Source organism: Chiloscyllium plagiosum, unplaced genomic scaffold (genome assembly GCF_037043375.1).
Source record: "Chiloscyllium plagiosum isolate Xiang-an unplaced genomic scaffold, Cpla_swu_hap1 HiC_scaffold_1, whole genome shotgun sequence".
In the NCBI taxonomy this organism is placed as follows: Eukaryota; Metazoa; Chordata; class Chondrichthyes; order Orectolobiformes; family Hemiscylliidae; genus Chiloscyllium; species Chiloscyllium plagiosum.
In genome coordinates, this window is record NW_028270139.1 from 134,736,277 (window position 1) to 134,753,773 (window position 17,497).

General features: G+C 40.8%; 1 protein-coding gene across 1 annotated transcript; it reads right to left on the reverse strand.

The window, feature by feature from the left end:
- Nucleotides 1-861: 861 nt before the first annotated feature.
- tspan36 (tetraspanin 36) lies at nt 862-16,175 on the reverse strand. Its single transcript, XM_087990954.1, has 7 exons — nt 16,019-16,175; nt 9,996-10,187; nt 6,475-6,549; nt 5,519-5,614; nt 5,225-5,374; nt 3,039-3,122; nt 862-2,057 (listed from the first exon to the last, which is right to left on the reverse strand). Exons 1-7 carry the CDS (start codon nt 16,076-16,078, stop codon nt 1,971-1,973), a joined length of 744 nt encoding a protein of 247 aa, XP_087847080.1. The 5' UTR covers nt 16,079-16,175; the 3' UTR covers nt 862-1,970.
- Between the last annotated feature and the right edge of the window lie 1,322 nt (nt 16,176-17,497).

Consider the following 17,497-nt stretch of genomic DNA (forward strand, 5'->3'; position numbering starts at 1 on the left):
CTAACAGAACTGGAAATCAATGGGCATCAGGTGCAAGCTTGCATTGGTTAGAGTTATAGCTGACAAAGGAAGATGACTGGTTACTGGAGCTCAGTCATCTCAGCAGCAGTTCCTCAGGTGTCCTAGGCCCAACCGTCTTCAGCTGCTCCAACAACCTTCCCACCATTAAGATCAAAAATGTGATTGTTTGACTGATGACATGTAGTGGCGAACACTGCAGCCAACTGCCTGAAAATGTTATGGCGACCTGCCAGGAAGGTAGATTTATGATAGCAGCACCCTGCCACGCCCCCCCCCCACCCAGAGTGTGAGCACAAGCTCCACACAACCAGGCATCATGGTGGAATGGAAACCCAGTTCCTGGTGCTGGGAGGCAATAGTTCAAGGTAGCTCACCCCTATCCTCAAGGGCAACAGGAACAGAAATGCTAGACAGCCAGTGATTAATGCCCAGCATGCAACAAACCCTTAGTTCAACTTTTCCATGATCAGATTTGGTAAACAAATCTAGTTTTGTTTGCTAGCATTTGGTCCATATTCATAAGAGGCAGCTGTATGGGTAAAATATTCTAATTTTACAAACCCCCACTTCCTCTGACAACTCATTCTTTAGACACCACCTTGAAAAATCTGGTGAGCTACAATTTCATTAGCCTCAAAAGCAGATCAAGCTCAAACCATGTTACTAATCTATACAAGGATGGATATAATGTAACTACAATATCAAGTTTCCCCAAATGGGATTCTCTGCCACCTCTGGAGGAGGTCGTCTTTTGTTCAGTTAACTGCAGTCAGTCCTAGAAACAATTCAGAGGTTGTGCATTATTCTGGTGTTATTACTTAAAAAGCAAAGAAAGCCAAGTACACAAAACAGTAAGTCATTTATTCAGAGAAGCACTAAAATCATAGCAAAATGTTTTTACAAAGCTGTTTACTACAATGATTTATTTTACATTGTTTGTGTAACTGACAGCCTAGTTAAATTGAGCAGATTTAAACTTAAGCTTTGCACTTGAATCTTGGTCAGTCTCAGTGGAATGAAATGGAGGGATTGATTCAGTTGCTAATTAGCAATCTGTGACAAAACGGAGATATTCAGGAGTTAAATGTATGGAGCAAATAGGTGGCATACAAATGCAATCTCTTCCACCACCAGTTCTGAAGTATTGATTTACATTTTCTTAATATTCAACATACACTAATGCAATCAGACCTTGCATCTGTTCAGACCAAAAAATGTGACAATTGGCTATAAGAGCACATTTAAGATACCAGTTAAAAAGAAAGTGAATTCATTTTGAAGAGGATGCACAGATTTAGTGCAGCTATTTGTGTATTTACACTGCAGCTGACAAATTAGCTATTCAGATCAGATTCTTAGTTATAGCTGAAAAGTGAAAACACATGCAAGCATGGTTAATTTCAAAAGAAATCCAGCTTCTGTTCAAAAGATTAAATTCTTACTGCAATTACTTGTGCAGAGAGAACAGGATTAGTTGTTTAAAGCCAAAGTGGCTACAGTATTTACAGAATGCAATAAAATCCCAGATATAAACCGATTCACATTATGGTGGTCAAGACCAAATCCACTTGTGCAGGAAAAAGTAGTTCATTAATCCAAACAAATAGTGGTTCAATCCCTAGTTTTCACACCTCCACCCTAGAGAAATTCAGTTTGCTCAATCCAAAAAAAACCAGCATTTAACAATTTCAAATGATTCAGAAGAGTGTACATTAGTTGTAATTCAACACAAAGCCACATCAAAAGCAAAGTTAAAAAAGGGGAGAAAGGTATTAGAGAGATTATAATCTGCACAGAATGTTCATTGCAAAGTACACACTTCAGAGACTGGGTAGATGTGAATGTGGTGATAGCTTCCATTTTATGGAGAAATACCAAAGTTTCCAGTTTGGTGGGTCTGAACAATGGAGTGCAAGGTTTCACCAAGTTCTTAAAGCTGGAGATTTTCTTCATGCATATATTCCAGAAGGAAGTGGTTGGTAATCCATCTGTTTTTGTCTGCAGCCAATCACACAAATGCTGATCATTCCAAAAAACTGGTGAAAAATTAGGGATGAAATTTAGTCTTAGTGTCTGGTTTAAGCATATAGGAAAAAGCAATGGCAATAAAACTACAAACATTACCAGAAGAGAATGCAATCACTTGGTGATTGGGGAGAAGGAACATGCAGACAGAATTTCTGTCAGCCACCATGCTAGAATGCTCCTCATTCAGTGAGATTGACAGGTTGGATTAGAGGCAAATGCCTGCTGGCTAATCCAATTTTCCAAGGCCACTGTCAACACAAGTTGGAATTTCAGAAGCCCTTTGAAAAATTTCCTAATTCTTAAATTGCCAAAATGAAGGTGGCCTTCTGGCAGTAGACCGGAGGGCTAGTGTTGTAACTAAAAGAAACTGACTGGTATTTGCTGTGAATTAGGACCATATACACAGTCACTTGTCAGCTAGTATTTCTCCTTCAAAGGCTGATGCTGCAGTAGTTTCCTATCTCTGCGTAAGGTCTTATGCCCGAAACGTCGATTCTCCTGTTCCCTGGATGCTGCCTGACCTGCTGTGCTTTTCCAGCAACACATTTTCAGCTCTGATCTCCAGCATCTGCAGTCCTCACTTTCTCCTATCTCTGGGTGTCTCACTAGGGGAGTCATAACATTGACCAAGCTGATTACAAACTTTCCCTCCATAAGGGGGTCAGGCCACTTTGAAGAGTACATTGTGATAGATACTGATTGCAGCAACCACCTTGGATTGCTGTCTGCTCATGGTTAGAAGCCTTCAATTGCTCTTAGCCATAAAATAGATTCCACCCATTCAACTAAACAGGGCAGCAAGGTAATCAAGTGATCTAAAATTGACCAATTACAATGGAATCAAAAAAGTCAGTTATATTTGTTTCTTTAATACTCAAGCTATGTTAAATCAACTCTTCCTAAGCTATTATCTTGATGGCCAACCACCTCAGTCAGCAGATCTTTTATTTCAAGAGCAAAAAGCTGATTCAAAAATGAAAATTCAGTACCTTGATTATGGCAAATCCCAGGATAACTAGCATGGCATAACTCAGAATGGATTCAAGGCCAGTCTCCAACTTCATCTCACATCCCTGTTTAAACAAAATGTTATTTTCAGAAATAGTCTAATCTACACTAGTTGAAAAGTGACAGTCTTAGTCATTGAAACTGCAGTCACTGAAGAAACTTCTAGACTGCACAAAAGTTTTCACCCAATGCCTGGGTTAAAATTAGTTTTCCCTAGCAAGTAACCGTCATCTCATTTGTAGAGACATGAGTGAGAAATGTCACAATCAAACACTGGTTTGAGTGGAGCACTGGTTCAAATCCTACCATTTTATGAGGTAAAACATGAAATTCAATTTAAGCTCCAAAAATTGAAAAGTCAATGGATACTTACCATCCTTTGTCAGCAATCCATGCAGCTCCACAAGTCCAGAAGGCAGTTAAGAGCCAGCCACAATGGTGAAGTGGCCAAGCAAGCCAGTTTAAACAATTGCTGCCATTGACAATGCCTACATTTTAAAAATCTTAACTCTCACCTACAGCTTCAAAAGAAATAGTTTGCTTTTCTCCCACAAGTGAGGGGAGTATTTGATCAGATGTTTCACGAATGTCCAAAGGCATTAAAAAGTTCATTAGAAAAAGAGACTTCTTTCCCTTAAAAGAGTAAGTCTTCCAACCATTAATATGGACATATTTTAAAAGCTGAAATGTCTAAAGCATTTAGTTTTAATTTCTCCCAAAGCCAGGGAGAGTAAGATTTTTTTCTTGTAAATTAGAAATGAAGCTCATTTAATGCAACATGAAATATTTTAATCAAAATGAATGACTCCAGTAGAATTCCTCAATCCTCAATGAAAATCTGCACTGTGGTTATGTTTGGGATGAGCTGCCAGGTGGTGGTGGCAGCAGCTTCAATTACACCACAAAGAGCATCTAGATAGGTTTAGACAGATATGGGCCAGTGATAGCTTTATTTAGGATATTGGTCAGCATGGAAACAGACCCTTTAGTCCATCTCTAATGAAGTGATATCAAGCATCATTAACAATAGATTAAATGCAACCTCAGTTAAAAATGCAATTCCAGTGTTGGGGGTGATCCTAAAGATAGTTATATACACCTCAACCCCTCTGTTGAAACTAACATTACACATTTAGTCATAAAACAATTGCTGCACAGCAATGACTGGGGGAATTCAAGAGGATAAAACAGTCAATTACTGATTGCAATATTAACAAGTGTTAACTGTCTCTGCTGATTTGCAGGAAATTTGAGTCTTGGCTTACAGCTAGATTGCCAGAAAATGCATTGGCTCCTATTATTCAGAGGAATTTATACTCTCACCCCCTATTCAGGGATCAATAGGAAACAGTTGGAATTTGACTACTCTCCAACAGTAAAAAATTCACACCAGACCTGGACTATATTGTTTCTGGAGTGAGGTGATGGGATCACTGCATTGCATCTTGAATGGCTGGGGCTCTCTTATGGACATTACTAACTGATGTAAAGGAAGGACTATTACCCTTTCATCAGGGAGAGCTTTGACATGGCTCTGCAAACCCTGTGAGGTGAAGCATCTTAAAAATTCCCCAGAAAATTTGTACTGAATAAGATTTGTTTGTTCACAGAATGTGGTGCAGTTGCATTGTGTGTAAGAATTTCAGGGAAAAAACCTTAAGGTTTTCACTGCTGTCCTCTTTACCAAACTTAGTCACTTGAATGTTGACTTTCCAGTAATTCAGTACTGGAGCACTACCTGCAAGTGCTCAGGTTTGGTGTAGTTATGAACTGAACTGGAGGTTGAAAGGCTATGAAATATCAATTAGATGTTGGAAATTGGTAGATTCAGTATTGAAAACTATTTAAGAGGAACATTCACTACCATAAAAAAGTATAGGAATACAGGAAACTGCATGACCAGATTAAAACTACAATTCACTCATGAAATATTCTTCAACCTCTTATCCTATTATTTGAATCACTAACTCAGCATAGAAAGCCATGAATTAGGACAGCTACAATTCTTGCTAACAGACTATTTTCAAGAGCATATGCTTGAAACATCTCTCCTGTTCCTCATGCTGCCTGACCAGCTGTGCTTTTCCAGTACCACAATGTTGCAGCTAACCTAAGTTATTTAAAAACAGTCAAAAGTGGAGGTATTAAAATGATCATGAATCCATACTGCTGTATTGAGGAGCTCAGGATGACTTGGGCTTCCTGTGCAGTTGGAGAATTGATGCTTGCAGCAGCTGAGGGGGTAAGTCTGGTTGCCCTTGATGAACCAATTAGTGGTATTCCAATAGGTGTAGTTTTTCAACCCACAGCATGCCATCTAGAAGAGAAAAAAAGTCAATTTCCAAATGCAACAAAGCATCAATACAGATTTGACTTAACCAATCATGCTGTAGTGGAATTTGCTTGCTGGGTTGACCCCAGTGACACCTCCAAAATCAAGCACTAAACATGTTAAGCTTACCTGTTCCTGCAAGTAGTTCACAGTCTTGCTCTCAGCATTCTTGCCATCATATTTTGAAAAGACAGCAGTCATAGTTGAATCCACACCTTCATGCACCTACAGGAAATGGCACTGAACTATTAGTCTGTCTCAAATTGGAGACCATTCACACAATTCCACCCAAAAATCTCAAAACGAAGAACAGAATAAGTGAGTGTCAGTCATATTAACTGGGAATCCCACAGTTGAATTATAGAATGATAATTTTTGGGAATATTTAATACTCAAGATTAGTTTTCAGAATGTCACTGGGGAGGAAGGTACATTTCAATACTGTCTGGAATTGCGGTACTGCAGCAACTGTTCTGTAGAGTTTGCTGGTAGTTAGGTACTCAGGCAGGAACAGCAACCAAACAGGATCCAGTGGCAAGTGAGAAGTCAACATTTTAGGTTAACCCTTCAGGATGGGGGTAGGTGAGGGGAGCTGCAGCTAAGGGGTGGCAGAGGTGGGGATGGTGTGGACCAGCAGAGGGTACAACCTGGTTGGTCAAATGGGAGGAATAAATTTGGTTGGTTGCTAGGAAGGGAGTCAGGGAAAGGGAAGGAGGTTATTTGAAATTGGAGAACTCAAATGTTGAGTCTTTTGGGTTGTAAGCTGCCTAGACAGAAGATGTTGTTCCTCATTTGCAGTTTGGTTCATTGTGGCAAGGGAGGAGGCCAAGTATGATCATATCAGAAAAGGAATGGGAAGGGGAATTGGTGGTCTAGTTGGTAGTGGGCCTGGCAGAGATACTTGGCAAATCACCTTAAGTTTGGTCTTGCTGATACTGTCCAAAGTTTACACTGACTCTACAGCAATGTTTCCTTCAAGAACCCCATTTAGAAAAGAGTCAATTTAACCGATTAAGCCTCAATGAAAAAAGTGGGGAGGGTGGAGACATTTAGCACAAGGAAAAAATACCAGTTGAATCAAGTACCTTTCCTTTGTAGACAAATCCCAGAACAAAGGCAGACACTTCGGCAGCAAAGATGATCAACAGTACAATCATAAACTAAGAAAGAAAAGATGATTATAACACTGAACACCATCCAGCTTTACATTTAGTCAAATATTAAAAGCTTCCAAGAGAAGAACAGATAAGAGGGATCAGAACAGTGCCACCTTTAAAAACCACAAATGAGTGGACAATTTAAGCCTCATCCACTGAGGAAGTATTGGTAGAGCTCAATAGGAAAAGATGCAGTTACAGATAGGAGTGTAACATAGGCATCCCAACAGTCACCAAGGCATAGAGGAACAAACATGTAGGCAACAGGGTTGTCATAGTGACTGACTAACTTCCAATATTGGTAGAGTCTCCTTTAGAGAGGCATATATGGGGCAGAAGGTATTAAGTACATCTGTAATGTACAAATATTAGTGGGAATCTCTGGACATTAAAGGGTTAAACTGCAATGGACAGAACATGCTGGAAGTGGGTGGGATGATCTTCCTGCAGGAATGTGGATGACTTCTACTCCAATTAGATAGTCATTTGCTACTACTCCCCTACTATCATCAAGTTAACTATCATTCAATCTCTTCCATTCAGAAATGCTTTTATAGCCATCCCCAAAGCTAGATACATCACACCTATGTCATCTTAGGGAAATCAATGATCTCATCCTACTACTGTACCCAGGGTAATGTGTGATTGTAAGGGAGTGACTGGGGATCATCTTGAGTGGCATGTGACAGGGGAGTAGCCAGAGTATGAGCATTACCAATGACCTTTATAAAGGGGATGAGTTTTCTTTATTGGGGCCTCTGACTTGACTTCACACCAGAGGCATATCAAAGAGGGTTACCTAGCACGTACAGGCTTTAAATAAACTAACTGTTTGTAACAATTTGTGCACAAGTTGCATCTTGTGTAAAACCTCAGCAAGAACAAACAGGGTTTCTTGAAACAGTTTGTGGATAGTCTAACTAAAAGGAGATGCCATACTGGACTGGTTTTGGCTAATGAGTCTGGCCAGGTGACTGACCTTTGAGTGTGCATTTTGGCAACAGAGATCACAAATCCTTACTCATAGCTACTTAAGGAGAAGTCAGGATCTTATGTTAAGGTACTAAATTGAGGGCAAATTATGTCACTATTAGGCATAAATTAGGGAATGTTAATTGGGAGTTGTTGCTATCAGGCAAGCCCACATTTGACATTTGGAAATTGGTTAATGTCCTGATTACAGTTCAGTGGCATGTTCCAGTAGAGAGTAAGTATAAGGATGGCCAGGTAAGGGGCCCTTTGACAAGGGGAAAAAAACAGCCTATGCAAGGTTTAAGCAGCTAAACTGACAGGGCCAATGGAGAAATAAAGCAGAAAAAACAAGCAGGGAATTAGGAGAACAAAAAAGGGACTAAGAAATTAACTGGGCAAGTAGGGTTAAGGAGAATCTCAAACCATTCCAGGAGGGGATAGGACCACCCAAGGTCAAGGAGGGAACCAGTACTTGGTAGCAGAGGAATAGGCAATCCTAAATGAGTGCTTTTCAGTTTTCACAGGGGAAGGGGTAGAGCATGCTAATAGGCTAGGACATTGAAAAAAGTGTTTGATGTCTTGAAGAGCACTAACATAGTTAAGTCCCCAGGGCCTGAGCATATCTACCACCCCAGATAGGGACAAGAGGAAACTGTTGGGGCCTTGACCAAGATCTTTGTGTCATTAGGAGATATCCCAGAGGACTGAGATCTAATGTTTCTGTTCAAGAGGAGAATAGGGATAAGCTAGAAAACTAGCTACCAGTGAGTCTCAGATTTCCAAACACCAATGTGTTACAGAGCAGTCTTAGGGATAGGATTTATGTATATTTGGAAAAGCATGGGTTTGTGCAGGGCAGATCATGTTTTGGTAACTTAATTGACTTGAACTGGTGACAGGTGATTGGAGGAAAGGGTAATGATGTTGTCTAGAGGGATTTTAACAAGGCCCCTTGTGGTAGGCTCATCCAGAACATGAGATGCATGGATTCAGAATTGGTTTGTCCACAGAAGGCAGTGGGTATAAGTTTGTTTTACATAAGCTGGAGGCCTGAAACTTGGTGTCCCACAGGGATCCTTACTGGGACCTCAGCTATGAGATGGTAGTTGTTTTTATAAAATAAATAATGAATAAAGATGTAGACAGTTTAGTAAGCTTGCAGATAAAGATCTGCAAAGACTACAGCAGGATATCCATTGCAAAAAAATGATCAGAGAAGTTGCAATTTGAGTTTAATCCAGTTAAGGTGCTGCACTTTGGGAGACCAAATGTTAGGGAAAGTGTAAGTTAGTGGCAGGACCCTGAACAGTAGTGTACAGCAGGATCTTGGGGTTCATGACCATAACTCCCTGAAAGTGGCCACACAAGTAGATAGGGTTATAAAGGTGTATGGCATGCTTGCCTTTATTGTACTCCATTCCCTGACCAAAAAGTCAATGTCAATGTCATGTCTCAGTTTTGTTAAGCTTGTTAGGCCACACTTATTACATTCAATGCTGGTTGCTACATACAAAAGGATGGGGAGGCTTGGAGAGGGTGCAGACAAGGTTTACCAGGATGCTGCCCTGGCTAGAGGGCATGAGCAGAAAGGAAAGACCATTCTCTGCAGTGGCAGAGGCATTTGATAGTCTATCACGATGCATAGGTAAGGTTGACTGTTAGAATCCTCAACTCCACCAAGAGTTGAGATGTTTAGAACTAGGGGGCATGTGTTTAAGGTGGGGGAGGGGAGGGGAAGAGTTCAAAAGGAGGTGTGAGGGACATGTTTCTCAATCCCAAAAAAAAACTAAGAGTTACAAGATTCCAGAATGTGCTGTCAGGGGTAGCGGAGACGATAGACACATTGAGATCTAGATAATTACATGAATATGCAAGTGGAGGGATATGTACCAAAAGCAGGGAGAAGAGAATAGTTTAATTTTGCATCATGTTTGATATGGTAGCATGGGCTAGTGGGCCCATTCCTGTGCTGTTCTGTGTTCTATATGGGTACCACTGTGGGACCAACACTGCCCATTGGTATTAGAGAAAGGGAGGACTACATATGCTAGAGAAATCAGTTTTTAAAAAGTGGCACTGGAAAAGCACAGTAAGGCAGGCAGCATCTGAGGAGCAGAACAGTTAATGCTCTTTATGAAGGGCTAATGCCTGAAATATTATGGGAGAGGGGGCTGAGATAAATAGGAGGGTATGCCTCCAACTTAGTACCACCACCTTACTTCCCACCCATCTGCTCCACCCTTTCACCAAATCCCCATCTGCATCTCACTTGGTTATCTTCCCCCACCCCCTTATTCAAAATATTGCAGGGAGGGACACAAACTGATACCCTTATTCAGCTTGGTACTGCCAGATAGAACATTCCAGCTTGCTAGTTAATTCTGCCTTTACACAAAAAAAATCCAGTCAACAATGTAAAACCCAGTAGTACAAGAAAAACCCTTCATGTCAAAGAATCAAGTCCTAGCAAAACTCACCAATCCCAATCCAAAGCGAGATTCCCTCAGAGTTGAGCAGCATCCAATAACACCAATAACAAACATTACAAGGGCTATGGCAATGATCACCAAAGCTGGTAACACAACAGATCTATCCTGAAAGAAGTTGGTGTAGTTTCTATAGGTGGATATCAAGATGGCTCCCACATAGGTTAGAACAGCCCCTGCAGCCTGAAAGAGAAAGATTGCAGTTAAACACTTGTTAAATGCAAGAGGTAAATTGCACCACTCCAGTTACAATTGTAGCTATGTATTCACTGGCCAGCAAACCATGGTATGACTCAGCAAACTGGAGCTTTAATAAATGCTTTGACTTGGGATGACAGGAGACAGAAAAGGCAGCCACCATGACATGGTTAAGCATGTACATTACATGTTACCTGAAATGGTCAGTAGGGCTCAGGAGGTCATGGATCCACCTACACTCTAGAAATTAGTCAGCCAAGATTCTCAAACTGCTTTGCAGAACAAAGCAAGAAAAAAGATTTCAAAGAACACCACAAAAAGAAAACCATGATGTTTCAAGGTTTACATAGGACCTGGAATCCTATGAATATAATCTTAGTTTGCAACTCTAAGAGACATTGAGTTCACAAACACTGAAAACAAGATGCTGTGCAGATGGATGGTGGTCATTTCTTGGATGGTCACATTGTAGTGGACACAACATTACAGGAGTCAGTAAAAGCAAGCAGTTCTAGTAGCCATGAAAGATTTGGCTCCTCAAAATGGAGGAAAATATTGATAGAGGGGTGATGTTCCTGGGTTTGTTGGTACAAGTGTCAACTAATCTTTCAAAAGAATGCAGATTGTGTTCACATTAATATCAAAAACCTAACTGATGTTTGAAAGTTATAGATAGCCCAAAATTTAAGAGCTCACTTGAGGGTGCCTTGTAATTGTTGGCTTCAAGATTGAGACTCAATGGCCAGTGACCAGTTAGCAGTCAACAGCTGAAAAGGCAGATGTCATTTTTGGTATGCACTGGATTTACCAGGATAATCAATCATTTGCTACCAGTTTACCATATCCTTTTTCTAGAAGGGTGATATGCTGTAGGAAATGGTTCCAAACTGAAGCCAATGATTAGAGTGCTACAAGCTAACCAGTAAGGGATAGCACAAAGATTTACTTTCATATCTCCAGATTTCAGTAGCTGGTGTTATGGACCAGACCAAACCCCCTTCAGATATATCACAGGGATAGTCTAAACACCAACTTTCCCATTAAAAAGGCAAGTGTAACGTGTTCAACTAATGTGATTACTCTACCCAGTCACTGGTAGAATAGTAAAAAACCTGACCTCAAACTATTTATGGCTTGGAACAGATTGCTCACCACTGCTATCTCAACCACTTCATGAAAGTAGGACAAAATACACCTCTTCAAGAGATCATACTGATACGATCATGCAAACCTAGCTGATAGTGTACAATGAATATTTTTGGAAGGTAAAGTCTTGTGCTAATTTTAGCAATTATCTTTCAGCTACATAAAAGATAGAGGACAAGGTAAAAAAGGCTATTTACGATTGGAAACACTGACAAAGTAGGAGGCAGAACAATAGATGTTTGAATAAAATGTGCAAGGCTCTGGAGAGGAAAAGGTGAATGGCATTATGTCAGCTGGTGCAGACATGGGCCAAATGGCTTCATTCTGCAGCATAATTGTGATTCAAGGTTCCCCCCAAAGAGGCATCTTTACAAGTCAATCTTTTCCAGCTTCCCCTTGTAAATAAAAAACTTAATTCAGGCCCCTGCCTTACCATACTGGCCCTTGCTTCTGATCCCAGAAGACATTATATAGTTAAGATTACTGCAAAGATCCTCATTTTTTGGGGAGGGGGGCAGCAGAGAAGGAGAACCTCCTTCCCAAATTGGTGTATCCAGCCAGATCTGGCCAGATTGAGCGCTCCAAACTGTTCCTTTTCATTCTCCCCTCAAGAGCCTAGATTAAAAGACAGACAGTCAGAAGAGTAGTTGTAGCAGTAGGAGAAAGGGAGGACTGCAGATGCTGGAGATCAGAGCTAAAAATGTGTTGCTCGAAAAGCACAGGTCAGGCAGCATCCAAGGAGCAGGAGAATTGATGTTTTGGACATATGCCCTTCCAGTAGGGACAGTAATCATTCTAGATACTGACAGTGGCACAGTGGTTAGCACTGCTGCTTCATAGCACCAGGGTCCCAAGTTCAATTCCAGTCTCAGACTACTGAGTGTGGCATTTGTACATTCTCCTTGTGTAGGTTTCCTCTGGGTGCTCCAGTTTCCTCCCAGTCCAAAGCTGTGCAGGTCAGGTGAATTGGCCATGCTATATTGCCCATAAGTGTTATGTACATTTGTCAGAGAGAAATGGGTCTGGGTGGGTTACTCTTCAGAGGGTCAGTGTGGACTGGTTGGGCCCAAGGGCCTCTTTCTGCACTGTAGGGAATCTAATCTAAAAAAAATCATACCACTTTAGGGGCTCAAGTATATGAAATCCTGCATTATTGTGCAGTGGTTCTGGGACATCTTGTGATAAAAGCTGATGAAACATGTTTGGTGAAAGATCTTATGCTGAGCTTCAGAATGAGATCACATGGTTTAAGAAAATGATTTTAAAATAAGCACATGATAATGTTGTAAACAGTCATTAATCCTTACTGTTCCAAGTCAGTCATACAACACAAACAGCAGTCCAAATCTACTGACTAGTATCCCAACCAAAGCTAAACCCATTTTCCAGCACTTGGCCCATATCCCTCCAAATCCTTCCTATTCATATACCCATCCAGATGCCTTTTAAGTGTTGCAATTGAATCAGCCTCCACCACTTCCTCTGGCAGCTCATTCCATACACCCACCACCCAGTGAGAGAACATTGCCCTGTAGGTCTCATCTTTCTCCTCACCCTAAACATATGCCCTCTAGTTCTAGGCTCCTGCACCGTGGGAGAGATTATCTCTGCTAATCATCCCATCTATGCCCCTCATGATTTTAAGTCTGTAATAAAGAGGTCAGCCTTGAGATATCTACAGTGCTGCTAGGAGGGAGCTTCAGGACTTGACAAGAATGCAATATACATCCAAATCACAATTTCCTTTCAAGTCACATGCCTCTTTTAGGTTGAGATATGTGTATCTGGTGCCCTTTTAACCTAAAAAGGGACAAATGTGATGCGGGCCTCAAAAAAGTGAGGCCCTTCAGTGTGTTTTGTCCTAGTGGAGGACAAATCTGGTCTTAAAAAGAACTTCCACTGCATTCAACCTTAGCACTCAATCTGGAAATGCATGTTTGCTTACCTTTTGTACTTTGGTTTATTAGCATTGTATTATGACTCAGTTTCTACCAAAAAGAAACTGGAATAGTTACCAAGTGGTTCTGTGGCTGGTTCATGGCAGCACGGTGGCACAGTGGTTAGCACTGCTGCCTCGCAGCACCTGAGACCTGGGTTCAATTCCCGCCTCAGGCGACTGTGTGGAGTTTGCACGTTCTCCCCGTGTCTGCGTGGGTTTCCTCCGGGTGCTCCAGTTTCCTCCCACAGTCCAAAAGATGTGCAGGGTCATGTGAATTGGCCATGCTAAATTGCCCGTAGTGTTAGGTAAGGGGTAAATGTAGGGGTATGGGTGGGTTGCGCTTCGGCAGGTCGGTGTGGACTTGTTGGGCCGAAGGGCCTGTTTCCACACTAATGTAATCTAAAAATCTAAAATTAAATTGAGTCAGAAAACCTTGTTGAGGATTCATGAACAGGAACCATGGAAATTGTGACACTCTTGTCTAGAGTTTCCTCATATGGGCCCATTAGCAATACAAACCATCCAACAAGGATTTTACATTATGACATTGCCTAGTTTAGATTTTTCTAAAGCTAGATTTAAAAATGCCTGTGCATCTGAAATTCAGACATGGAGATAGCAATGGCCTGGTGGTATTATCACTGGCATGTTAATCCAGAGACCCAGATAATGTTTGGGGAGCCAGGTTTGAATTCCACCAGGGCAGAAATTTGAATTCAATAAAGAGGAATTAGGAATCTAGAGACCGTGAATCTATTATTGATCATAACAATATCTGGTGCACTGATGTCTTTTAGGGAAAGGAAATAGACATCCTTACCCAGTTTGACCCACAGTAATGTGGTTGACTATCTTGGAGACATTGGGAATGGACAATAAATGCTGGCTTGGCCAGCAACATTTATCCTGTTAATGAATAAGAAAAATGCTAGAAGCACAGGTGTAAACTACCACAACTGAACTTAAATTTGGCAATTGAATTGCTGAATCAGTGAAACAATGGTTTAAATTTGGCTTATAGCAACCAGAAAAAAATTCAGTTTAGTTAAGCCTCAATTCAGCTATTACCTGATTAATGATTGAATTTAATTACAACTTCAAACCAGTGTCTGTTTGCAGAAGTGTCCAGGGCTCATGCAATGTTGTTCTTCAAAGTTCTGCCAAAGATTCCTGGAATTGTAATTTTCTCTTCCAAGTTGTGGTGTGACATTTTATCCCCAATATTACACTTTAGGGCTCAAGTCTATATCTTGCAGTTCATTACTGCAAGTGTTGCCTGTCCTACAGTTTATCCCTTTACCCCAGGGCAACTAATACTGTCTGAAGGAATGCCCATTTGTCACAAAGCAGCATGTTATCAAGCAATCTTACCTCCTAAGAGAGCTTATGTTCCTGGAGCTCTTTCCCAGGGATGGAAAATTGCAGGTTGCTCTGCATTCCTTTCTATAGGGTTTCTCCTTGTCCCTTTCATCAAGAATTTGAGAAAGTTATTGCCAGTTCTTTCACCCATGAAGTTAAAGCTCTGAAGTTTAACTAGTCAGATATCATTCAAATCCTAGTCAGGATTTGAAAGTATGGACAGGCTAGCACAAGGGACATTAGTCAAATTATGAAACAATTTAAGAGGAAGTAGTTTCCATTTACAGTTACAAAGGTTGGACTAGAGCCAATATGTAAACAAGTTCCCCTACTGCTACCATTTCAATAAGTCTTCATTTAAAAACAGTCTTACACGAGAAATGGTGGCTTGGAAGGGTGTGGAGAAAAAGAGGGAAACATGCAAGCCACTGTTGCCATGGTAGGATTAGTTCAAGCTTCACCTCAGTGAAGCAGCCCAAGATTTGTTTCTAAGGCTATATAGAATTAAGACAAAAGTCTCATTTGTGTTAAGTTCAGATAATTGAAGGCAGTGTTGGCAAGAATTCTAATTTGGGTTTAGGCAATTGATCAATCAAGTGTGATGGCTTTAAGAGTTAATTTTTGAACATGAATTTAAGTGCCCATTGGCCAATAGGTAGTTACTTTGCAAGACTGATTAAAGACTCAATATACCTTTAGTTGTGGCATCACGATAGTGTACCTGGCCCAGAGGAGATAATCTGGGTTCAAGGCTCGTTTGCTTTGTCGTCCAAGGTGCAGCCACAGTCATTTTCACAGATGCGGGTGGAGCACAAGAACGCTGTACTGTAGCGCTATTAAAAACGGACCGAATTGAGTTATAGAACATTACAGCGCAGTACAGGCCCTTCGGCCCTCGATGTTGCGCCGCCCTGTCATACTAATCTGAAGCCCGTCCCAACCTACACTATTCCATGTATGTCCTGTCCAATGACGACTTAAATCCACTTAAAACTTGTTTAGACGGAGGGAATTGGTTGTACCATTCCAGCATTAAAAAAGTTAGCAAAATATTCACTGTATATTCCCCACTAAAGAACAGCAGGGCTTGAAAGCTAAAGTATTGGTCCTACATTTTAAATTATGAGTCGAACCAGTACGTGTTCTGAAGTTTCTTTGTTAAGGGACGTCGTCGATAGTACGTGAAAAAAAATTTAAACTAGGTTTTGAATAAGGATTTAGGATAAGTTACAGCTAACCGCACTTTCTGTTAAGTGAATCCGGGTAAACGATCTTCCAAAATACCCTCAGTCGAAAGTTACACTTCTGTTGGAACCACAAACTTGACTTAACCTCTTGTTCAAAACAAAGAGGTTAATTAAAATAAACTCACCCAGAAAATAAGGCTGAGGAAAAGTAAAACACTTTTGGAGGTTAACACGCCACAATCCATGATGGCTGTGAACAAGTTACTGGAGTAAATCCAAGCACCAAAAACTTGCCAAGCTGACTAAACTTTGCGTACTGACTGGGTTTTGGAGTACTGCGAACCCCTTTTATCCTGTTTGCCCGGAAGCTCCTCCTCTCTCTCTCTCTCTCTCTCAGCACCTGACAATTAGTTCACATATAATGACATAAGCTGCACATGACTAATGATCCCCAGTTACTGAGACCGGTTTCAACTGCGGCGGGGTCCTAGCGCTCTCTAGAGTGAATTTAAGAATTAATTCACTCCCATTCACTCGTTGTTTGCTGTTCCGACAGCTGTTGGTTCTTCCACACTGCTGTAATCTTTGACATTTGACTTTAGAGGAGCTCCATGCGCACTGTCAGTCTACCAAAGTGGCTATTCTTTACGTCTGACTCTATACAATGAGCCCCTGCAGGGTATTGTTTGTCAAAGGCTTTACATTAAAAGTCATCATTGCATCACAGCCATGTAATAGTGTCTCATAGCCATGTCAGCCAAGTAATAGTGTCACTCCAGTGTGATGGGAAAACAATCTATGGCTGCTGCTGAGCTCCTTGACTTGTCTTGCCATAGCAGTTTCTCAAATGTGAATCCAGAGTGTTACCATGTTTATTCCACCTTAGGCAGCATCATTAAATAAGGCACATTCTTTGCTCACTTGACATGTACACATTGTCTTTTTCCGACATGGACAGAAAATACAGGACACCCATGAGAAATAAGAATCTGAGATGATATTTCTCTCCAGAACTCAGAATGTACAAACAAATTTGAAGCACTCAGCCAGACTGAAATCAAATCTGGGATTTTCTGTGGACCATTGAAAGAGCTGACAAAATCCTTTAAATCATTACACAACTCAGTGCCCATGAGTTTATTTAGCCTCTACTCTAGATAACAACCAAATGGGAACCATCTTTGCACAAGATTCCAATATGTGCATCAGTCTAGGTCCTACCTGAAACCATGGCAATTTCCACATCATTATCTCACTTAAGTTTTCAATGATTTTTTTTGTCAAGGACTTATATATTTTTAAGAGTTCTCAAGATCTCTTTGTATTCCATACCCCTATTTATAGTCCTTGTCTCAACATGTGTTTGGTCCATGGCCAACTCTTTCACATGGTTTGTCTTTCTCTTTTCTTTGAAACATGGTTTTTTGAATGTGAGCAATATGGTGTATGCTGCCCAGCCATAGTTTTCTCCAAAATCATTGAGTCAACTACATAGTCCTATGCAGGCCAGGCCAGACCTGGCAGGTTGGCAGGAAGTGAACCAACTGGATTTTGGTAACATGGCAGCAGCCAAAAAGTGACCAGATTTCTTGAACACAATTTCATAAATTCTCATGGTGTGATTTTAACTCAGGCTGTTCATCAAGTGCTTTAAAAATTCTATT